Source organism: Grampus griseus (assembly GCF_964374135.1).
Source record: "Grampus griseus genome assembly, chromosome: 11".
NCBI lineage: Eukaryota > Metazoa > Chordata > Mammalia > Artiodactyla > Delphinidae > Grampus > Grampus griseus.
In genome coordinates, this window is record NC_139005.1 from 18,499,107 (window position 1) to 18,523,921 (window position 24,815).

The window sequence follows — 24,815 nt, forward strand, 5'->3', positions numbered from 1 at the left end:
AGAATTTGTTAACAAAGACAGAACAAATTTTTAAAAATCTGTTTTCACATTGTACATAATAACGATATAAAAACAAGTGTCCATTTTTTTATCCAGAGTGCTTAAAAACAAAACAAACAAAAACAAAAGAGAAATTGGCTGTAGATGACTGTGGCAATTAAATAACTAAAGTGAGTGATGAGAGCCTAAGTTAACTGAGGTTGAATATGACCCTCCCATTAATTCACTTGTAGGTATTAAACACCGGAACGTGACATTTGTTGGGGCCAAACTTTTAAAAAGGAGAAAACTTATGGAAGGATAAATGAAACTGTGTGAGTGAATGTGTTTGTGTGTGTGTGTGTGTGCATATATATATGTATGTATACATATATATATATACATGTTGGAGATGGAAATTTGTTTTAAATATCTAACAACTTATTGGCTGTACTTCCAAATCAGAGGAGAATAAAATAGAAAGGGAGAAATAAATTATGCATAACTTACTAATCTGGGAACAGCTGACCATTATTATTATTATTACTATTATTATTATTATTTTATCATCATCATCATCATTATTACAACACTAGCAAAAAGAGGCAGTTCAAATGAAAATACAGTCATCAAAAACAAACAGAAAAACAAACAAAGCAAAGTCTCTGACATGCAGGATATGATTAGCTCCTCCAAGCAAAACCCCAGAGCAAGTCTTTTGAGAGAGAGAAAAATAAAAAGGATTTTTTTCTTATGTATATGTAAAAAATCAAACTTTAGGGTCAGGTTTGGGGAGGGTGGGATAGGAAAATGATGACTGGAGTGAAAACCATAGCACATCCAAGCTACTGGTTGGAGTATTTACTGTCTGATGGTTCAGCACAAACAACACTAATTCAGTTTAAATGACTTCCCATTTATTTGGACAAGCCCTACGACTGCCTTGGCACTTGGCTGGCAAAGTCTAAGCAGCCCAGTCACCATCGGTTGTTGCTCTATGCACACACTCTGCTGGAATCAGAAATTGGACTTCAGTGGATTAATCTTACAGCAAGAGTAGAGCAGTGGCAAGGGTTGCTGGGCTCAGCCAGGCTCCCTCTTGTTGGGCTGTGACAACTTTTAATCAAGTCCTGCCTTTTACGGCATGAAATGCACATGGCCCACAATTCTGAAATGCAAATGGCCTCCACCTCATTTCATGGAGGGATGAAAAATACCTTATAAAATCATCAGTTCCATTTCCTGATCAGGAAAGGATGGAATGTTGAAGAAATAAGCTAATTCTATATTTCTAGAATATGGGCAAATATATTCAAGGGAAACAATGATTGTTTTGCTTGAAGTTATCAACAGGAAAAACAAACAGAAATCATTAGGTAGGAAATGTTAGTGGAACCATCTGACCAGGGAGAAGGAACATCTGGGAACAGTTTGCTTCCCTGTTATACACGCACCCCTCTATTACACAGGGCCACCTGATCCATCCAATAATAATCATATTAGAAGTTTAAAAATATAATTTCTGAGCCCTATATTGGTTGTCATTTGAAGTGCAAAGTCAAGGTCATGGCTGCTTCCAGACCAGTCACTTAGAAGGATGTGGGATTTCATCCCCAGATGTGGGTTTAACTCACAATGGTCCAACATTATTCCAATTAGTACCATAATCACACACATACATACACACAAAAATCCAAGATCAGAAAATATTTTTTTCTCTAAATTTCTTATGTCTCTCTCTCTCTCTTTTCACCTGAGAACAGCACCTACAGTTTCCATTAAAAAAAAAAAGTCAAATCTCACCAGCTGCTGGTATTTCAGGTTTTTCAAGGGATTGTCTAAGATATAACACTGTCCTAATTTAAGAAGGAACAGGAAAAAGGAAAGGGAAAAAAATCAACTGGGTCAATACTTCAGTACAAATTTGGCACTTGCTCAAAGATGTAGTGTGGTGTGCAACAGATAAGAAAGTCCTCTAAAGAAAATGATTGCTTATTTTGTGGTGGATAGCAAGGAAGTTAAAAACAGGCTCTTTTTCCCTCTTCCCCCCCATGCACAGACTCCCATCTTTAAAGTATAGAGATGGAGAAGGTGGAGAGAAGTAAAGAGAAATTCATCTTTCTTTTTTTTTTTTTCTGTCAGGTGCATTACCAAAAACAAAAACAAAAACAAAAACAAAAACAACGAAAGGAAAGAAAGAAAAGGAAAAAAACCCAGAAACCCCAAAAAACAAAACTTATTTCTTTTTAAAAACTGTAGCACAAAACAACAAAACACATTCACAAGCCACTTGTTGGCACTGTGTACCTGAGTGAGAATTTCTAGAACATTGTAGAACAAACAGCCATAAAGTTTATTAAAAAAAAAAGTTGACGGGTAAGACTTCAGTGCTTGGATGTAGCAGCTGAATTACTGGCATTATTTTACCCATAGCTTATTTCAATCTCTTGTTGTTGATATTGTTGTTTGCTTGTTGTATTTTTATTTCCTTTCCAAGCCTTTTGAGGCTGAGGTCTATTAGTCAGCTGATGTCCCAACTATTTAAGACTAACAGTTAAAGTAACAGTCAGTGTATGAGAAAGTTAATGTGCTTGGCCACTGGTAAGGATGAACCAGCTAGGGCTTCTTTAAGTCCTAAGGTCACAACAATCTTTTGACCCTTATCAGTTGGCTTGTCCTGCAATATGGTTTTCACTGTCACTCCCATAATCTACATCTGGATCATCCTCTTCCTCCTCGTACTCATCATAAATTTCTCCGTTGATGTCCTCAGCCTGGATCTCTTCTTTGATATGTGGCTCCTCTCCTTTCACGCCGTAAGTGCTCTGGATAACAGGCATCCCAGGCTCCGGGCTGCTGGACACGCTTGAGTGCTCTGAGGGCAGATGAGGGGAGGGCATTCCAGCCATGGCGATGGCTCCAGGGTACACGACACCAGCAGTGGCGATGGGGATCTGTGCTTGTTGCCTGTTGGAGAGGAATTCCCAAAAAGAGACCGTGGGTGAGTGGACAGCTGGATGCAGGCCTTACTTACTCTATAATTAATTTGCTCAAGTTGTCCAACTCGAAGGTCATGATTTTCACCCTGCTGCCCGACATTTTGGAAACTGTATCCTACTTTGATCCCAATACCTTACTTCTATGTAGTGCTTTATAGATTACAAGGCATTTGCACGTGCTACCCATTTGATTCTTAAAGTGATTGCTACTTTTCTACTTTATGAAAGAAACTGAGGGACAGAAAGATTAAGCAGAAGAACTCAAGCCCCTGAGCCCGAGTTAATTTTTCCTTCACTACAACATGTCGAAACAGTTTTTAAAAGAATTAAACCTAAAGATAATTCAATTTTAATGGAAAAACCCTAAATTCTTAGAGCTCTCAAAATAAAACTTTACTGCCCAGAGCTCACCAGAACTGAACAGGGTCCACCTCATCCCTGAAATAGTTTTCAGTGGGGGTAGGAAGTAGGGCTGGCCTCACGGGTGGACCACCTCTGCAGCTGTACAGGACCCGGGGCTTAGACAGATCCTACACTTGGTTTAAAGTTCTGTTGTCACAATCTTGAAATTCTTAAAAACCTTTCAACAGGGACCCCGCATTTTCATTTTACACTGGGCTCCACAGATATATTCTGTAGCTGGTCCGAGTACGAAGGGATTAATAGATGATGTTCATTTATGCCTTCTTTCATTCATTTGTCTGTTTACGATTTCCCCAAGGAGCGCTGGGTCTCGTGCTCAGTGTGGAGAAGAGTACTGCACTGGGATATAAATCACAGACCCTTTGGACAAAGCAAGCAGCTGCTTTCAGGGGAGTGGAGGGGATAGGGCAGATTAGAAAAGTTTTGTGGTTTTTTTGTAAAGTATCCTCTGGCCATTTTCAGAACAGTACTTATTATTCTAAGAAGCTCTCAGGATCTTATTTACTGTTCCATATATGAACAACTTTATTTCTGTGCTTTTTGATAAAATTATGCAGAAACAATGTGGTTGCAGGCCTTTGCTATAGGAAGCAGGGTAAGACATACTGAGAGAAGCATCCTTAATTCAGAAGGAAACTTTCCCATTCACAACTTGTTCTACCCTGAAGAGAATCCCTACTTTATGTGATCTTGTAAGGCCACGCGTGTGCCTTGAGAGCCCAGAGGCTCTGCTATATTCAGAAACAAGTCTTTCTTTTGGAATCAGTTTTATGTTGTATTATCTCAGCTAAGTCGTTAGCTGCTGTGGAATTTACACTGTGAGGCCTTGGAATTAATGAAAACCAGCAAGAAAAAGAACCAGGAAGACTTCTATGTTTTTAATAGCAAACTTCAAAATTCTTTACTCTCAGATATTTTATTTTCAAACCAGCTTATTGACGTAGCTCCCGCATCAGAGCCATTGTTCTAGGAGCCTGGAATGAATTCCCATGAAGTGTTCTTTCTCAGGATTATAAGGGGACAGTTTAGTCTCTGAAAATACACTGTGCTCAGGTGCTTGCTCAAAATGCTGCTTTGCAACTAAACAAATACATCGCACATCCCATTAAGTGTAACGGGAAATGTTCTCTATGGGAAAATGACCACAAGGTCCTTACCCAACGTTGAAGTATTGCCGCATTTCCTGCCGCCTGTTCCGCATGATTGCCTTGTATTCCCCGATGCGCAGCTTTTTGCCATCCACCAGGCAGGTGCGCTTCGGCCTGGGCTTGTATTTGTAGTCAGGGTACTTCTCCAGGTGCTGCTTGCTGAGACGGGCTTGCTCCTCATAATATGGCTGTTTCTCTAGGTTTGTCATAGCTTTCCAGCGAGATCCTATGAGGAAAAAAACGTCACAATTCCCATTTGCACAGCGGCTGAGGATCCTAAAAAGGTATAACTGAGAACACGAAAGTCTAAAGTAAAAATGTTGGCCAAATCCCAGAAATACATAAAAAGGTTATGATTAGTGAGCTCTGACTCAAGAGGTGAGATGCCACAAGAACAGAGGTGTTGGTGGCAGTGTCCTCAAAGACTGTGCACCCAGAGATACAAACACTAAGCAATATTTTTCTTCTGGCTTGAATGAACAATTTAGCCAAACTTGTACCTTATGTACTTAAAAGCTCATAGATGATTTAATGGAAATATCTTTCATTTCTACATTAGACCATGATGTAATTCAACTGTGAACTGAAAAGTTATTCAAAAATGCATTACATATTTTGAATCTGAGGGTAATTATCTAGTTACTGAGTATTGTTATGCAGGGTACATTACTTACTACAAAGGTTTCTAACGTATGGTACGTGTAATTCTCATCCTCCCCCAAATGTTTAAATATGCTTATGTGATCAGTTAAAAATTTACTTCATTAAAATTCTAATTCTAAAAAATACATTAATGAACATGCACTGGGTAACTACTGTGAGCTAGATACTGTACTAAAACCTTTACATAAGTTGTTTCATTTTTACCTTTCACCATAACCTCGTAAGCAGACAACATTTATACCTATTTCTAAAGATTAAAAAATTGACGTTCAAATAGATGAAGTAACTTACCCAAGGTCACACAACTATTAACTTGTGGATCACTGACTCAGACTTAGTCAGAATTGAAATTGAAATTGTGGTACAACATGTATCCTTACATACCTATACCCATCTACTATATAGGATCTAGCAGAAATCAAAACTCACAATAATAAGTATGTGTTCAGTAACATTTTTCTCTTAATAAATCACTTTCAATAATATATAAAAATGTCACTTCCTGTGATAGAGTATGCATTAGTAATGTTAGCCCAAATTGGTTTTCCCTTTCTTTTCGCTTTGGATTCAAGCAGGATTGCAAAAAAACAACTATTGGAAGCTTAATTAAAAACAGTTTATGCTTATTCTCAATATAGATGTGATTTAAAGCTTTGATTCTATCAGTATGGCTATGTGCAGTAGTAACAGAAGTAGTAGTAGTAGTGTTTATTTTTTATTAAGAATGTGCGAAAAATCTATTTGCAGATGTTTATCTGCAAGTACTCAGCTCAACTCTACCCAAATGCACAAAGACCAAAATAACTGGAATTAGGAGATGCCTAGCAAATATGTACTGGCACTGCTGCCTTTACCTAAGCAAGATCATAAACCTTTTGAATGAATTCATTACTTAACCATAACTCCACATCTCAAATGCAAATAGCTCACTAATGAATAGTACTTTCCTACAAATGTACAGAATTCCTCAATATGGGCTGTTATATTTATTAAACGAATGCAGAGAAAGGGACAACATCTCCTCCCTTAGAATTCTTTCCTATTGGAACAGATGTTGCTTGGGTGGGTATATCCACGTAGGTGTTACAAAGATTTATAAACAGATTTTTTCCAATCTAGACAGCCAATATGATTTCATTATATTTACAACAGAAACTCAGGTTACAGTTCAAATAATAACAATTTTTCTACTCCTTTCTCAAACTTGTAGTTTAAATACAGTGTCCAACATTTAGTTAGCTGGTCAGGCCGTATCATTTGTAGGTACAATCTCAAACTCTTTATTATTCAACATTATTTTCTAGAGGAACTTGAAAATCATTATGTCGTTCTCAGGGTAAATATAAACACAAGTAAACCTATAATACTATTGAACTAGATCAATTCTTCTTGTGGAGTTTCTTATATGTATGTATACCAGAATTTTGACCCTCAGAATAGGAAGTGGAAAAGTGAACTTATCAGAATAACTTACTGAATAATTAAAGAAATCAAACAGTGGATCAAGGATGGTTGACTTGAAATTCACTATGTTTACCACCAAATAAAACAAAGAAACTAGCATTCTCAGAATAGGAATTGCCAAAGCTTCTTCCCTAAGTCTAAATGTTCTATCAGCTCAAAAAAGAATATTTTTCACTAAGGAAAGGGAATGTTTATGCCTCATAGTAACATGCCTTGGAATGTAAGAGCTATGTTTAGATTTCCTACTATGTGCATGATGCTGTATTCATCACTAGATATGCAGCAGTGAGTTGTTACGGTTCCTATCTTCTTGGAGCTTATATTCCAGCCGAGAAGAAATACATTAAATACGTAATTGCAAAATGTATAATTTTAATTGTGGAAAGTACAGGAAGCTATGAGAACATATGATAAGGAGGTGAGATCAATCTTCTGTAGGTCAGGAAGGCATCGCTGCAAAAATGACTCCTAGAGGGATTGAAAAAACAAGAGCAGCCTATGGAGGAAGAATAGAATGGTCAAGGCTTTGTAGTGGGAAGGGGGAGTAGAGGAACCTAAAGTTGTTCTGGCTAAAACGCAGAGAAAAAAAGGATAGTAAAAGATGTGTAAATTCTCAAATAAGTTGGCCTCTAACTGTGGTATGAACTGGAATCAAAATATTTTGAAACTTGATAATATAATTTCTCTGGAAGGATCACTGAATTCTAAGCTATGTTGAAAAATATGGCCATATCACTGTTACATGTCTTTTCAAAATTAAGAATTAAGGGCCAATTTGACCCAGTTAATGCTTAAGCTAACTACTCCATTATACGACCGAGCAGAACAGTGGTTCAGTTTGGTGGCAAAGGCAGCTATCATTTTTTAATAATAGCTTTCGAATGCGGATAACCAAATGACAGTTTGGTTTTGGTTTCAGTGGCTTTGCAGGTACACCAACCACTGTTTGTAGCTGCAGTGTAACCCCCTGAAACTCACTAGATGAGGATGGGAGGGCAGAATTTTAGATACCTTCAAAAGAGATGAAAACATCTCCTTGATTTGGGTGTGGCTGGCTGCTCACCCTGGACCATGTACAGGGAGTAAAAGTTCCCTGCTGTTTTCAAAAGATGAGCCTTCAACGATGAAAAAAGAATTAAGTACATTCAGATATTCCTCCTGATGACAAAAAAGAAGATTCAATCTAAAATATTTGATGTTCAAAATGAGAAAAAAAAATCTCAGTCTTGAAAGTACTCTTTTCCTTTCTAAGCCTGGCAACACACTAAAAATGAAGAGTTTGAGCTGGGCAACAGTGTCATCTCCACGGGGTCTGTAATGAGTTTGCACATTTTACTCTAACTACTGTATACCTAATCAGAAAAAGATGTCCCCCGTCCCCTGATCTAGCGCCAAACGGTAAAAGGTGATTCCTTATGTTAACAATTTCAGCAGAATGGCTTATTAAAACCAGATTTTAGGGTATTATAAAATGCTTAGAAGCCCTTTAAAATGTCAACTAGGATCTCCGGAGACTACGTAAAATGTCAACCCAGCTCAAGCGCCTGTTTTAAGCAGAATGAATTAGTGGCATGCTGTCAGAGGCTGTTATCCAAAACAATTAGTAAAAGGGAAAACATCAAGCTTTCTTTGTACTTTTATATGAAATGAGCCATTTAGAATGATCTTGTGGGTATTTGAAGATCACTTATTTATTTGACGCTATGACTAAATATTGAGGCCCAAGACACCTCGGTGGGGTTTTTTTTTCCTGCTATATCTTTAATTAATATAATTTCATTGAAAAATCTTAAGCTAGGCAGCATTCTCTTTCATGCAGCCTATTATGATATAATCATATAGTCATTCTAATATTCTCTCCTTCAAACCAGAAAGGAATTCTTTTAGCCAGTCATCTCTTTCCCATGAAGGCTTTTGCTCTATTTCCTAAAATATTTCACTGGTATTTCTCTCATACTTAGAGTAAGGTTTTAATCAGTGATTATTATTTTTTTAGTATTCAGACACATAAATGAATGATATAAAGACACGTTAAACAATCTTAGTTTTTAGTGTTTTTTTGACATTTGGGGATTTCTAATTTGATAATAACTGATATATTAAAATATGAAATAAGCTTACATCAAGTATTTTATTCTTTTCTCGAGTTTTTCCAAATGAAACAGATATGGTATTTTTTTAAACGAAAAATTCATATGTAAGGTAGAATGTTTTCAAAAAAAGAAAAATAGATCAGAGATGGTAGAGTTGCAAAAAATATGCATTTTCTTTTGATCAGTTTCAGTTTTTTATTATATTTGGATATATATTTATACATAAATATTCATACATATTTATGCATAAATATTCATGTTTTCTATGTACATACAAAGCTTCACATGTTCATATCTTTTGAGGTAACCTTCATCTAAAGAGCTCAAAATCATTTAGATGAAAATTGAGACACAAGTTTAAGTAGTTAATGGTTTTTGTTTGTTTTTGTTTCATTACAAACGTACACTGTGGACTGGGAGGCACCCTATTACCGTTGTTGAAAATATGGGATCATAAAAACGCATGTACATGTTTAGTAACCACTTTCAGATGATCGGTTCCTTAATGTAAAGAATCAAAAGGCAAACTACATTAGCTACGTGTAATTCCAAGTGCACTATGGATTTTAACAAAGCTTTAATAACTTCAACAAATTTTGTTGCTTATTTGTCAAAGACAAAATGTGCTGATAGAGTTAAGTGTTCTTCTTCTAATTTTTTTATTTAGCTCTTAGAAGTCAGAGAAAATAAAAACTTGCTTAGGTTGTCAAGAACCTGGACACCATGTTCTTGAAGGTAAAGATGATGGTGAGGATGACATTGATGATGGTAATGATGTCAAGAGAACAGCACCAAAGAAATGGCCTCTTCCCTTCCTTCTTTCTGGGACTTAAATTGGTGTATAATAGGTCTCTTTATAATCAGTACTCTTTCCTTTCAACCATCTTTGCTGTGTGCTTCAGTGTCTATGTATGTTGGGTAAATATGTACTTTTGTCATCTGTTAAGCTGAAAGCTGCAATAGCAGGGAAAGTCCCTTTTTATATGATACTGAAAATACGCGTAAGGATACTAAAAGTAAAAATTAAAAAATGTACACCCAAACGTCTTCTTGTGTCCTGAAAATCTAAACTGATTTTCAATTATAGTATTAGAACAGACATCATCTCCACCTCCACCCTCACCCCCATGACATGACGAATTCTATAGTGTTTACAAAGGAAAAGAAAAAATAAGGTCAATACCAATACTGAGTGGCTTGTGTGAAAAGAGCTTTTTTTCCTAGTCTTAATACAAATATTTTAAATTTTTGAAGAAGAGGAAATATTACAACAACTAGTGTAGGAACACACATCTAAATCAGAATCTGGGCACAATTTCTTGATAAATGTGGAATGCTTCATGGTCAGAAGAAAAGGCTCAATAAGATGTACCTAATTTTTAGATAAGTAGAAAACATGAGCTGCCTGGCTTCCAAACCCAGTCTCTTTCAACAAATGCAGAAAACAAAACTGTACCTGTAGTTCATACATCACTTAACCCTTAAGACTTTTCTTACCCAGTATCTTGCTGATGTTGGAATTGTGCATGTCAGGAAAGGCCTGAAGGATTTTCCTTCGTTCATCTTTAGCCCACACCATGAAGGCATTCATTGGACGCTTTATGTGGGGTTCATTGCTACCACGCCCCCTGGATTCTCTATAAATTCTTGATTCTGAGACTCCAGCACTTCCTAAAAACAGGGAACATTGCTTCACGTTAGTGTTAAAACTTATGGCAATTCCCTTCCTTGCATTATTGTTTTTCAGCCTATTAAAATATCTGAAGATCAAAAGCACATCAAATAATGGTACTTCTAGTTCTTGAGCCAGATGCTTGTTTATGAAGGTTCTGTGATAAGCCTTGAGGTGTCAAATGTTGTTATTTGTATTTTTAAGTCCATTTCTAATATATTTTTCCTTTCTTTCAATGGACTATGGACTGTTTCACCATTTACTTTCAAGAGCACACAAGAAACTTGAATATGTGATCTTTGATACAAATTGGAAAGAGAATAGTTGGGTTAGGTCAACAGGCATGCCGGTACTGTAGAAATATTAGATAGGTCAAAAAGCTTACAAAATTGTGAAACACCAAACTGTTCAGCAGAATGGATGACTACAGGTAAGGATGTGTCTCTGCTACCTGAAGACTGACAGAACATAGCATACTTTTTCTCTCTCTGAGGCTATATAAAAACACTGCTAAACAAATGTTTAAGGTTAAAATACAATATAGATATCTCCTATAATGTGTTTGGCTTTTCTTTGAAATTATGTGCTAATACATGCATGAAATATGCTGATGCAGCAATGATAGTCTGGTTCCCAAAACATACTTGAAAATGGTAGGAAAAGAACAAACAAATGGTTACATTCTATGATTTCTTACGAAGTCTACAGTCACATATTTAAGGTGAAAAAAAAAAAGTTCATTTCCCTGAATTTTCCCACTAACATCTAAGTTATCCAAAGAGATCCGTTGATAATTACATTCCAAACAGCAAGACTCAGGATGATAAAACATGACCAAGTGTCACACTGGAACCTTGGGGAGCTTCAGGCACTCCTCTAGGCTTTATCTGACTTTGTAGAGTGGCTTCAGCGGATTAAACTGCTTCCAGAGATACTTGAATTTAGGCAAAGAAAATAAGAAGCAAAACATATAACTCTGGCACTATGTTCTCCAGGATTGTCATTACAAGAGATGAAAGAGATATATTCTGTTAGCATGTAAAAATTTCAAATATTTCGGGATTTTTCTAGAGCACTGCTCTTCTTTTCTTCCTTCATCCTCCTTTTCCTTTCTTAATTTGAAGGAACAGGAATCAAACAAAATTACCCAGACTTGAAGACCTCTGTAGCAGCAAACAAAAAACACAGCTTATTTGGAATTTCTTATTATTTCTCTTTCGTAGTATGCCCTTTGGTCTGATGAAGATTGGAAAATATTTTGCATATGAGCATGACTGAATATAACAAATAACAGCAACAACAATTTTGATGTTTTAATGCTGATTACCGTGGGTATATTTTATCACGCTGATACAACTTAAAATTTATGAAATGTGTTATTACCAGTAATTGTCTTTTTATTGACAAAAATGAGTGCTAATATATGGTGACATCTTCCTAAAATGGGTTTGTAGCTGGCAAATGATCATTTGCACAGCTGCTTTTTCTTGTTCTTACACCTTACAGCAACATAAGCAATAAAATGAACATTATGTGATTTCATCAAAGCTAAACAAGCTCTCTGTATGTACTTAGACCAGGTTTATCTTAGCCAAGCGAAGCAGAAAAGAGAAGGAAACATCTGGATACAATAGGCTAGAAAAACACAGACTTTTCTTGGATATCCAATTCAATAAAATTTGGTCTCGACAGAATTATCTGGTTAAATGCTCAAGTTTGGCTAGCCCCTTGGCTGCTCACTGGTTTGCGCTGGTTCAGTCTTTTTCTGTATGCAGGGAGCTTCTGCCATGGTAACAAAGTTGAGGACCATGCTCTTGAAATGCATGTATGTCACCTGACACTGGAGAGAGGGTCCCAGTCGGGGCTCAGTGTAAGAGGAAAAGCACTTTCTTCTTTTTCCCTCTTTGCTGTGCTATTAGAATTAGAGCATCAATTTATTTGGTTGTCCCTGTGGATGTTTAGAACGTTCAAAGATGACGCAGACAACAGAAGTCTCAAGGCATGTGAGGGAAGCATGAGACTGTACCGCTGGAGCTCTAGTTGGGTTACAGAGGGTAGGCAGGGCACCTGACTGTATGGTAGATAGTATAAGAGGGAAAGGGTCCCAGATGCAAGAAACTATCCTGAAAATGTCCTCTGAGCCATGTATTCTGGTCAGGGTTTGACAAATGAAAACCTCAAAATGTGCTTATAGAAAAACATTTTTGAAAAGTTTGTTTCAGGTGTAAGAAATAGGGAAGTGAGAGACAGGGACGATGATGATTGAGAGCATTTGCTTTAGAATCATGCCATCTTGAATCCAAGACCTGCCTTTGGTGCTTACAGCCCTGTAGTCTTGGAAAATATGACTCAAAATTCCTAAGGGCTAATCTCTATATCTGTAAGAGTTCTTATGTCACAGGTTGTACTGGGGAGTAAAGAGATGATTTATGCATAGCACTCAGCAGAGCATTGGGCAGGTGGGAACCACTCAGTACATGTGAACTCTTACTGTAATGATCAGGTATGAGGTGGCTGTCTTGTATATTTTTTAGTAGTTTTAATTGGTATTAAACAGACACTTCTGCACACTACTGGAATATATACGAAAAATTTCACAAACCATCAGAATCTCCACTCATATTGAAATCCATCATGGCATGGCTAAATTTTCCTTCTTCATTCTGTTTAACTGCCAGTTGCTGAGTCAGACTCTCCAGTGTTGTTTTTTCCTTTAAAAAAGAAATTTATAATGAGATCTCAATCTGGAAATTATAATTATTCAAAGACATTTTTTTCCTTGGGCTATATATAACACATTAGCTCCTGGAAGGGAGGAGATGCTGATTTATTCACCTTTGCACATTCAGCACGTTATAACTGAGGTAACTGAAGCCGATGATCAGCAGGATGTTTGAAGGGACTCTGATTCGCAGAATCCCCTATACAGTCTTGGCATTTGGGTTTGCTGAGCCTAAAGGATGGATGCTGGGATCCTTGGAGACAACCTTCCCAAATCACAAAATGTGCATAGAAATTTCATGGAAGCAACCTGTTTTACAACATTTGGAATGCCTGCTTTATTTTTAGCCAGACAGGAAAAGTATAGAAGTGGCATGAGGCCCAGAGAAAGTCTTCCAATAGTCAGGTGACCAAATGATTGAAACATAATTCACAGTAGTGCCCTCGGGTTGCCATCTCCCTAAATGCCATCTGCATTCCTCATGCAAGGGTAATGAAGACGTTTCAATATTCATTGTTAATTGCTTGTCAAGTCTCTGTACATTCAATGTGAGTGCCTGCTACTTGGACCACGATTTGATTTGGATTGCTAAGCCAAAATATTGAGTTGGAGAATTATCTGAGATACAAATATACCAAAATTAGATCTGCAAAGACATCAAGTCATTTGAAAGCATGCAGTGCATGATCTGAATTCATGGAGAACATGGCATTACAAAGTAAATTATTTTCAAGAAAAATATAATGCTTAATCTACACCACGTGAGATTTTAAGCTATTTCCAAATTAAGTAATTGGGTGATTTTAAGAACAGAAAAGCATACAATAAAAGGTTTACAACTCTCTCTAGAACTTTCCATCATTGCTCTGAGGATGATGCGGTTCCAAAGCAGCTTTAAGAAAAGCACCTATTGGATTTCATAAAATTTGCTCATGTTTCTTGGTAATCATGCACCTCATCTTCTGAGGAACACAGTCACGAGTTACACAAATGAATCAGTAGCTGCGGAACAGCTACTGACACAATAAAAAGTTCACAGAGGGCTTCCCTGGTGGCGCAGTGGTTGAGAGTCCGCCTGCCGATGCAGGGAACACGGGTTCCTGCCCTGGTCTGGGAAGATCTCACATGCCGCGGAGCGGCTGGGCCCGTGAGCCATGGCCGCTGAGCCTGCGCGTCTGGAGCCTGTGCTCCGCAGCGGGAGAGGCCACAGCGGTGAGAGGCCCGCGTACAGCCAAAAAAAAAAAAAAAAGGTTCACAGAAAATAATCAACTATTTAAGATAATTGTATTACAGGTAAAAGACCCAACTAACGTTCCCAACAAGAGCCAACAGGGTACTGAAATTCTTCATACAGTATATACTTTACCTCTATAAAATCTCTGACAGTATTTCAACTATACACACTAGATGAAAAATTCTCTTAATTTAGAGGCCTTGGAATCCATGTCTCTCTTCATCAAAGTCTGATATACGATTTAATAGAAAAAATATTTTAAATTGTCAATCAGTATAAAATACAGTAGAGAAACTGAAAACAAAATAGTTTATACCAACTTTAGTTCTATAAGATTATATAGTACTAAAGTTGAAATAAATTACATATTTAAAAATGTAGAACCTCACCCAATTTTGTTTTGTGTATGAAACTGGTATTTTCATCTGCTTTACATGTTCTACATTTCTTTTGCTGAGAGAGTCTGCTGTATATATTCAGCTGAGCCCAGGAGCACCAAGGACACCAGCTTAACAGACTGTCTTTAGAGTAAATGTAGCTGTTAAAATAGAAGACAGTTACATTAAAAAAAAAAAAACCACATTCCATCAACATAATCTGAAAGTCCCCGGGTCAATGAATACTTTATTGTACTATCTTTGGGGAAAGTACTGGGCATGGATCACCTCTCAGGTTTTTATTTAAAAGTGTATGGGGCAATAATGCTACATATTTTCTATTTTGAAGTAAAGTCTTTCAAGAAGAAACAGCAAAATGAAGGCAGTCGGAGTAGAAAAAATGAAATGTTAAGTGACTCTGAAGATTCTGCATTCAGCTGTATGGACCTTGCACCATCTTACCACGTAGCTAAAATTAGCAAAGGATGAGCTGGAAAGTCACAAGTAGTTTTTACAATAAGTAACCTCTAATCATCTACCTCTAAAGCACAGAGTATAATAAAATGATTCAATTAGCTACCCAAAAGTGGAATTTATGATACTTCTTAAGAGGATGTCAGTAGGAGACAGTGGAAGTAAACACAGTCAGCTGCACTTCTTTTGTGACCTTTTGTATAGTCATTTAAGCTAATTCTCAGTCATGTGAACAGGGTAAATGAGAAGTGATTGGAGGACCTGAAGAAGGTGTGTTGTGCCTTTAATTAAAACACCTTACAGGGCTTCCCTGGTGGCGCAGTGGTTGAGAGTCCGCCTGCCGATGCAGGGGACACAGGTTCGTGCCCCGGTCCGGGAAGGTCCCACATGTTCTTCCCACATGCCGTGGAGCAGCTAGGCCCGTGACCCATGGCCGCTGAGCCTGCATGTCTGGAGCCTGTGCTCCGCAACAGGAGAGGCCACAACAGTGAGAGGCCCGCGTACCGCAAAAAAAAAAAAAAACAAATGAAGAAAACATCTTACAGTAGCATGTAAATCAAAATGGTAATACTGCCACAATTTAGAAACTCTTGCTGACAATAAATTCAGAAGACAGAGGAACTGAGGTAAGGTTATATGGTAAATGGTTATATGGTAAATATATGGTATATATATATATATATAATACAGTGGTTATATAGTAAATAACTAGCTATACAATTCCATATGAATACTGATCCTATTGTAAAAGTTCATATTTAGTTCTTATGTATATAGGTAGATATAAATCTGTGTGTGAATAGGATTCTAGATAATATACTGAACTACTAAAAGAATGAGTTGGATTTAAGAATAGCCTTCAAAAGTTTAAATTCAATCTATTCAGGAATATAGGAGGAAAGTCAGCCAAATGTTACAAAGCACAAATGCTGGTACACTGGGAAGATTCCTTTCATCCTACTACTTCTAATCCCATCCGTTCCTGGCCGTCCCCTTCGCAAAGAGTCCAACTATGCACTGTCATGTCTAAAACTCAACCGTTTCTGATTCTGTACACTGGGTTAAATAGTTCCCTTTCCAAAGCCTCTTTTCAAATGTGTGAATATTACTGAAAAAAGGTGATTCTCAAAGTTCTTATAATTCAATTAATCCTTTCTAAATAGAGACCGCTGAAACAAAATGATGGCAGTAAATGTCAGGTAGGGAGGTGGTAAATGGGAAGATGCTGGAAATAAGAAACACCAAAGAAACTGAGTTTATGGAAATAGAAAAATATGTTGATGAGCAGAGGTGATAATTTTTACCAAACTTATACCCTTAGTTCCAACTGGTTCTGATAAAGAGCACATTCGTCAAGAATTTTTACAGAAAAAGACTACCACATGCCCCCAGTCTAAGACCAGTGTTCTTGAACATAAATCCAGTATAGCACTTATACTTTTCTGCCTTCTCAATACTATCCAAACACTGCCCTGAAACTTATAAGATTCATTCATCTTTCTCTCTTCTACCTTTTTCCTATTAGAAATAAAACAAACAAACAAACAAAAAACACACTTAAAGAAATATTGGCCAAAATTCTGAACTGCTCTGAGGAACATCAGAGTACAGGGTGCAAACAGATTAATTACTACAAAGTAGTCAAAATGAAATAGTCCTGAGGATTTACAAATAAGGACCAAACAAGACGACCTGTATGCTTTCTATTGGATAAAAACTAGCTATTGGATAACAACTAGAATTCCTTTGGAAAGATGAGTCCTATCTGGCTAATCAAACCTTGTACAACTCTGTAGGTTTACTAAGATCAAGAAGAAACTTAAGGTAAAGTTTGTCTTAACTTGAAAAACTTTCTGATCCTATGTTGACTTGAAGAAACATTCAAGTAAATTGTATCTGATCTACAGAAGAAAGGAAAGTTTTAGACAATATAGTTTCTTGGGGTCAAATGAATAACTCTAAAACTCAACATTCATATAACGATTATTAATGTGTTAATATTCACTTAGGGAATTTGGCAGCTGGTTTTGGGCTCTGTGGCTCATCCAATGACTTGAATAATGGAAAACAGCACGTGTATTGTTTGCACATGACACCAGACTATGGTGGGAATCAACAAGGAGAGCCAAGAAATATCTAAAGAGATGTGGGTAATTAGCTGATTAGAAGTGGTCAGTAAAGATCAGTGCTTTCTAAGCAAACAACGTTCTGAATGGCAAAAGGCTATAGAGATCAGTGGGAAAAGAACATATCTGAAAATAGAGAAAATAACCCATATAGAAAATAATGGCTTTGGGATCAGGAACATGACATTTTAACCAAACGCTGCCATATATATTAGCTATACTACTTTAGACAAATCAATTAACCTCCCTGAGTTTCAGAATCCTAATTTGTAAAATGGTGCTGTAATATACGACAGATTCTCATTAGTTTAAAAAATGAAAAGGATATGCTTTTAATATTAGGGAAAAAGTAAATAGGGGAAATGAAAAAGATAAAGATTCTTCCTAAAATATAAGAATTACAGGAATAGTTATTTCAATATGAGTATTAAGTATCCTGCTGTGGTTATGATCCTTTATTGTCTACAGCCAGAGTAGTGGACAAATATGCATTAAAAAGGAGAATGTTTGTAACAACTCTAAAAGTTGTTGGGATTTTTTCTTTCCTCTTGCGCATCATTCCTGACAATGTATTTAATCTTTTTTATTTTCCATTTGATTCTCAGGCCTGATGGTTTATAGCCCTATAATATAAGTCTAGTACATATTTAAGTTGAAAACTTCTCTTATTCCATTACTTCAACTATATAGAAAACAACTAAAAATTCACTGTGTTTGTAAAGGCTCAAAAGGCACATTGTTTGTCGATATTTCAGAGTCAAAACAAAAAAACCACACAAACTGTGCTCTAGAGGAAGTAGATATTTCCTTAGTTACCTAAGCCTAAACTGCATGAGTACATGGTTCCTCTATTACTCCTTGAAATTGGGATTTATATAAGTGACAAGCTTTGCTCACCATCAGACACACATACACAAAGAAAGAGATGGGCTGTGGATCGGCTATGATAATGGACATCCCTGAAATAAAGCTCACAAAGCTATAAAACTCATAAAAAGCACATGCATGAAATGACAGAATAGAGTGTGACTGTCAAATGTTGACTCAGTAACAGTTAAACCCCTTCTGGCTGACCTTTTTTATGATCTCCTTCTATACTAATGACACAGGAAGAAAAAAGAAACAAAAAAGGTTTTTAACCCTCCAATTATGTGACCCTCACAGACCACCAAAGAAGATGAAAGATTATTTATAATGTCATAACGATTTATTGGTTGGAGAATTTTTTCATCAACTTAAGTAGAACATAAAAAACAATGCGTGTGTCTGAGATCCCCTTCAATCTCTTGGTTTCACCCTTGCTTACTGAGATTGCCATTTTCTAAAAAATAAGCATCCACCCACATAATCTAACTGCACAAATGGGAAAGAAAGCTTTGTTGTAAAAGATTTACAATAAATTATGTACAAATACACACACACACACACACACATACATTTCTCTCCAACGCCAACAAAAATGCAATCTGAAGAAATCTTTTACTAATTTTATTCTGGTCAAATGTGAGTTTCTCAGACACTTTGGTACTCTGAAATCTAGTATCCTTCAGGAATATTTTTCCATTCATTTTCTCCATCAGATAATCATATGGATATATGAGCTAAGGGGTTGGAAAAGTCCATAAGTGTCTTGTGGTTTAGTCAACTATAAAAAAATCCTTACCTAATCCTGATTTTTTTCCCCTTCTAAATTCAGAGATACCCCTAGTGGAGAAAATAATAAATTAGAACCCATAATTTTGTTTCCACAATCTAATTTCCTTTTGTGAACTTTGGTAGCCAGCTTCATGAAATGTTTCTTGAAGTATAATTCTTGCTAAATTTCATAGAAACTTAGTTTCATCAGGCGATCTGGTCAAAGTGAACTGTATTGGCAGATCAAGTTTTCTTAAGAAGTATTACAAAGCTGAAGATAGAATTGCTTTGAAGGAAACACACAGCTTCTATGAATTCAAGTCTTAATCTGGATGAATACATTTCTAAGATAGTAAAATGACTTGTGGATAAAATTGATGAATCCCTATTTATGATTTTTAAAGAACTGATTTTAAAGTGGGAGAAATATTAGGAATTGTACATAAATAACTAATTCTGAGTTTTCATGAATAAAGAGAGAATTTGTGGAACAATGACTTGAGCACTTAATGTATGTTCCAGAAAAGACAGAACTGATTGTTATAGGATTAGTTAAGAGCACTTAGTACAGGATGTGATACAACAAGAAGCTAGTATGGATTCATTAAGAAAAACTATGTTGTAATGGTCTAGTTTCTTTTTCTGCAAAAACTGGAATGCAGACCATGGCCATAATGTTTTGGACTTAACTCAGCTTTGGGTTATGGTCCTATCAATATCCTTGTTGTCTTCATGGAGAAATTGCACAGGACCTTGCAAGAGAGAGTTGAAGAGGAGATCGACAATCTCTGTCTTTAAATATCTTAAGAATCTCCATGTTTGAAAAGAATCAAGACCTCTTATTTGTGAAAAAGAGAGGATTTGGTCACATGTAGTAAAGAGACAGAATACTGACCAATGGTTGTAAGTTATCAAGTGAAAGATAACGAACCACTGAAGGAAGAGTTATATAAAAGAGTTGTCTCTCCATTGAGTGGGCTGTCTTAGGATGCAAAAAATTTCACTTCCCTAGAGGTTTTCAAGTATTGGTCATATGACTACCTGCCTGGCAATTCAACATCAGATGATATGTTGAATTAAAGGCCCTTTACATTTTCTTTCAATTCTATGTTCCACTTGACTGGAGTTGCTCAAACAAAACAAAAATATTTTGACAAATGTATACAGCTATACATGTTTCTCTATCCATGATGATAGTTTCCTCAGAAGCTGTTAATTATGTTTCAAAATGTAAAGGTACTCCATTTATAATTGAGAATTCTATCATCATTTTCTTAAATTCAAGGAAGATATTTCAAATTATGAAACAAAACCCAAAAAATATGATTATTGAAATACATTTTGTGAAGGGACTGTCCAATAATACTCAGATTTACAGATTCTAAGTGCATTGTGAAACACGCAGTCATATGTCCAAATTCAACATGACTGCCATGGAGAGGAAGAAGTCGTTGAGTGTGTGGGGTAAGGAACGGAAGAGCCACTCAAAGGAATCCGGAGGAAAGAAATCATTCACAAAGAGGGTACACATGAATAGTATCATGGTAAAATACTGGTCCTTGCTTCCTTGTCCCAGGGGTGCTTACGGTCTGTACATGTGGAAGAGGGAAGGCAGGAGAGGGAAAAGCTAAGACCTGAGTTTTCAAGTGTCTGTGTATGTGTTCAGCATACAGCCAAAGTCTAAAAACATGACTTTATTTCAAACCAGGGCAGATACAGATACTGTGCACACCAAGTCAAATCAGAAGGCTTAATGTGAGAAAAATAGGAGGCCAACTAAGTAAAATAATAGAATTCACAACCTACACAGGGTGTCCGGTAGGTGGGAGGGCTGCACAGATGTAAACACACAACTGGAATGTTGTCTGATGATAACTGTTCTATGAACAATGGGTCACTCAGTTAGTGAGCTACAGAAACGTACAGACCTTTGCTCTTTACTTTTTCCTTTTCATAGAATAAAAGCTGTAAAACTGTACGTATTCTTATAAATGCAGCCTCAGTAGCCAGTAGTTACCTCAGTTAAACAAATATACTTGCACTGTTTTAAAGAGAAATGGTTTGGTTCTGAAATGCTGGGTCTGACGAATAGAAGAGGCACAGTGGGGTTATAGTTTGCTTTTCAATCATCCATGGTAGTTTTAGGGGAAAAAATTTAGAGTAGAATAGATACTTAAAATCTCATTTTAGTGAACAGCTAAAACTTCACATGTTTTAGGAGAGCTGCTATGAGAAGCAAAATAAATAAGATGGAACATATTCTTTCTGTTTCCCGGCTCATTCTCTAATGAAGGGGGCTGGTGCGTGGTGAAGAAAGGAAGACCTAGAAAGGGAGCAGAAACAGGAAAAACAAAGAGTTGGAAAAAAGATACACAAATGATGGAGATGCTGATTGATTAAAGGATTTGTGTGTGTGTGTGATAAATCCTCAAAAATGTACTAAATGATACACATGGCCAACGCTGGGGTACAATCTAATCAAACAGGCACCGAGTTACTTTCTTGAACATCTTCAGCATGGCCCATTAGAAAAGAGACTGAAATTTGAACAAGAGGACCTGGGTTTAAAAACTGATCTACCACTCGAATTCCTATAATAATGTCATATCTCAAGGTTTTTATTTTTAAAACAAAGACTGAAATTTGAACAAGAGGACCTAGGTTCAAAAACTGATCTACCACTTGAATTCCTATAATAATGTCATACCTCAAGGTTTTTATTTTTAAAACAAAGATATGAATACGTTTCTGCTTATAATACTGTACGGAACTGAAATTTGATGTGAAAGCAGTTGAAAAAGGTAAGATACAAACTAGATATCAATAGCTATTATTACTCCTATTTTTACTCCTATACTCATAAACAAGTGTTTCTCATTTGTAAAACAGAAAAGGTATAAGTGGAAAGACTCAATGAGGCCCTTTGAAATAAATGTTAAATTCAGAATATTTTCCTCATAATTTTAAATCCATATTGTTAAAGTCACTTGCAATAAATGACGATAGAGAATACAATACATCTACTAAGTATGAGGATAATTGAAAAACAAATGGCTCTTTGATTATTTCAGTGCCTTAATGTTTAAGTGTCTTGAAGACAGCTATTTGATCCTGGGGATGAAGAAGGGAGCAAGGGAGAAGGGAAGGAAAGATCATTCTGAGTAGACCAGGTTTTCAAAAATAACACTTCTGGTCCAACAACAAAAGTGATTCTTATTTTACTTACAGAAAATTTGAAAAAATCAGGAATGTGGGGACATGTAAATTTCCAACCTCATCACCTTGGCAAAATGATTGTTTATTCTTCTTCTAGTCTTTTATCTATGTACCATGGAAATGTACTTTAAAAATATCTAGATCATTCTCCATACGGTGTTTTCAAACTCGTTTTTTTTCAGGAATACTATTGTGAGCCCATCCTCATATCTTTAAATGAACAGACAATTTCAATCATCAGAGAGGCCTGTGGGTGTCTATCTGAAACCCAATTTGGCATGCCCTGTGTGTCTCATTTTATTGGACCATCCTGCACTAACCCCTCTACCAGAATGATGTAAAGAACACAAGACTCTCTGTTTGAAAACATGCACAGCTTTTCTAGGCTTGAAAATTAAACCATAAAAAGTTTACTGGAAAAAAAAAAAAACCCTTTAAAAAGCTCCTTAAAAACTCACACCATAATTGCTCCCCACCAAGCGTGGGCACTTGCTAGCTGCAAGTAGTGGCACTGTGACAAATGTAGCAAAACTGAAAGCAGGCTATACTAAGAGAAAGAAAAAGTCTTCCACTGGCCATCTGTGAAAATAAGGCATGTGGCCATTAAATGCAGAGGCTGTAAATATACACAAACTCCATGAAGCAAATGGCAAAAAAGGACTAAACTTCAAGCTCAAACAAATCAAAATGTTTAATGCATAGTTACCACTGCTGGACGAAAACAGCTCTGATCTTTGCAGTCTGCAAACTCGGCATGTATTTCAATTAAATACCCCCAAAAAGAAAAGAAAGAAAAAGAAAGAAATGAAAAGACACAGAAGAAAACCATCTGGAACAAAAGGCTATAGACAGCCTATACTCAATTTCTAGAAACAAACAGCCCCTTTAACTTGCACCAGCCTGTCGAGAATGTCGATTGGAATTATTGAAAGGCTGACATATAGAGTGATGGATGGGTGATGACATAATACCTATTTGCCTTTTTGTCATGGTCTTTGAAAACGGGCTGCTCGGTGCTGATAATATTCACTAAGGGGTTTTCCTCTCCCCTCCTGTCCCATAAGAAGTGTTCCCTAGCTAAGACACTCAGTATTAAGAAGGTTTTATGAATGAAAAACAAAAGAAAAGAAAACCTGAGGATCAAATGCCAACTTGCACGTAAAAAACTAGTCTAGATTTTCTAATAATCCGCTGTCTAGAAAGCAGTTCTCTATCCATTTTACATACATATTTAGAGTAGAGAGACTCCAATAATAAAAAGGCAAATATTCAACTTCAGACTTTGTGTATCTTTTAATTAAAATCACCAAATAAATAATTACATTAGAGATAAAAAATAATATATATTCACTTCTATAAAAAGAAAATATTAACCATTTGTGTTATTTTAATTTGTGCTCAGGTAAATTCTAACCAGAAGATTTAAAAGTTTGGGGACATTTTTGTTTGACAAACACTCACACACACACCCCCCCCCCAAGGAAAAGCTCCTGTTTTGTCCCACTGTTGCAATGATCTATCTCATTTCCTCCTGAACGATTTACCTAACATAGCTTCCTCCTTCATGGAGTTTTTCCTCTTACCACTGAAATGTCTAGCTCTAATCTGACTTCTCTAATTCATTTTAGCTAAAGGCAACAACTACAAAAGCCACCCATAAATCATTAATTAATTGTAGTACCTGCCACTGAATACAAAGGCATGAGTTCCTTCATATTCACTTTTTCAAAGCAAACCTGTAGTTTATAATTCCTCACATGCCTTCTCCTTATCTAAGAGAAGGAGCGTATGTTAGATAATGCTGAAGTAGATACACTGTGTCAGTTTCTGAAGAGTTAACACTGCTGGCCCCATCCATCAGATGGCCAGTGAAGCATCAGGAAAGAATGATGGATGTAAAATTATTACAGGGCTGCCATCCGATACACTTACTGCCATTTGTAACTAATGCTGGGACTGACACACTTTTTTCATTATTAAACATCCACATGAAGTCAACATTGGTCACTGTCATTTCATGTTTGGCACTCTGTTAAAGGGAAAGAAAAGGGTTGACAATGGCAGAAAAGAGGAGGTTGTACTGGAAGAGTTTTCAAGTGCCAGAGTAATAAAATTAACCTTTGTTTACAAGTCCATCTATAATGTATGCGGTAAAACTTCTTATGAATATGACCGACACCAAAAAGAGAAACTGGTTTCATTACTGCGTAAATCATTATTTAAAATATACACATTGGGCTTCCCTAGGGGCGCAGTGGTTGAGAGTCCGCCTGCCGATGCAGTGGACACGGGTTTGTGCCCCAGTCCGGGAAGATCCCACATGCCACGGAGCGACTGGGCCCGTGAGCCATGGCCGCTGAGCCTGCCCATCCGGAGCCTGTGCTCCGCAACGGGAGAGGCCACGGCAGTGAGAGGCCTGCGTACCGCAAAAAAAAAAAAAAAAAATAAATAAATAAATAAAATAAAATATACATATTATTCACCAAATTTTCATCTTATTCTATGGAAATCTGCAAAGAATTTTCACTGAACCTCAGAGGGAAAAGTAAGACATTTTCCTAGCTATTCTTATTTGCAGTTATTGATGAAG

General features: G+C 36.6%; 1 protein-coding gene across 1 annotated transcript in view; it reads right to left on the bottom strand.

Annotated features, from left to right (window-relative positions):
- Positions 1–2,380: 2,380 nt before the first annotated feature.
- The window catches only part of SOX5 (SRY-box transcription factor 5), a 395,723-nt gene continuing 373,288 nt past the window's right edge, over positions 2,381–24,815 (bottom strand). Inside the window, exons 13-16 of the mRNA XM_082665854.1 lie at positions 13,040–13,152; positions 10,267–10,436; positions 4,559–4,775; positions 2,381–2,946 (exon numbers count right to left, since the gene is read on the bottom strand). Coding sequence (XP_082521980.1) covers positions 2,643–2,946; positions 4,559–4,775; positions 10,267–10,436; positions 13,040–13,152 — 804 coding nt within the window. The 3' untranslated portion in view covers positions 2,381–2,642. The remainder of the gene's footprint in view (positions 2,947–4,558; positions 4,776–10,266; positions 10,437–13,039; positions 13,153–24,815) is intronic.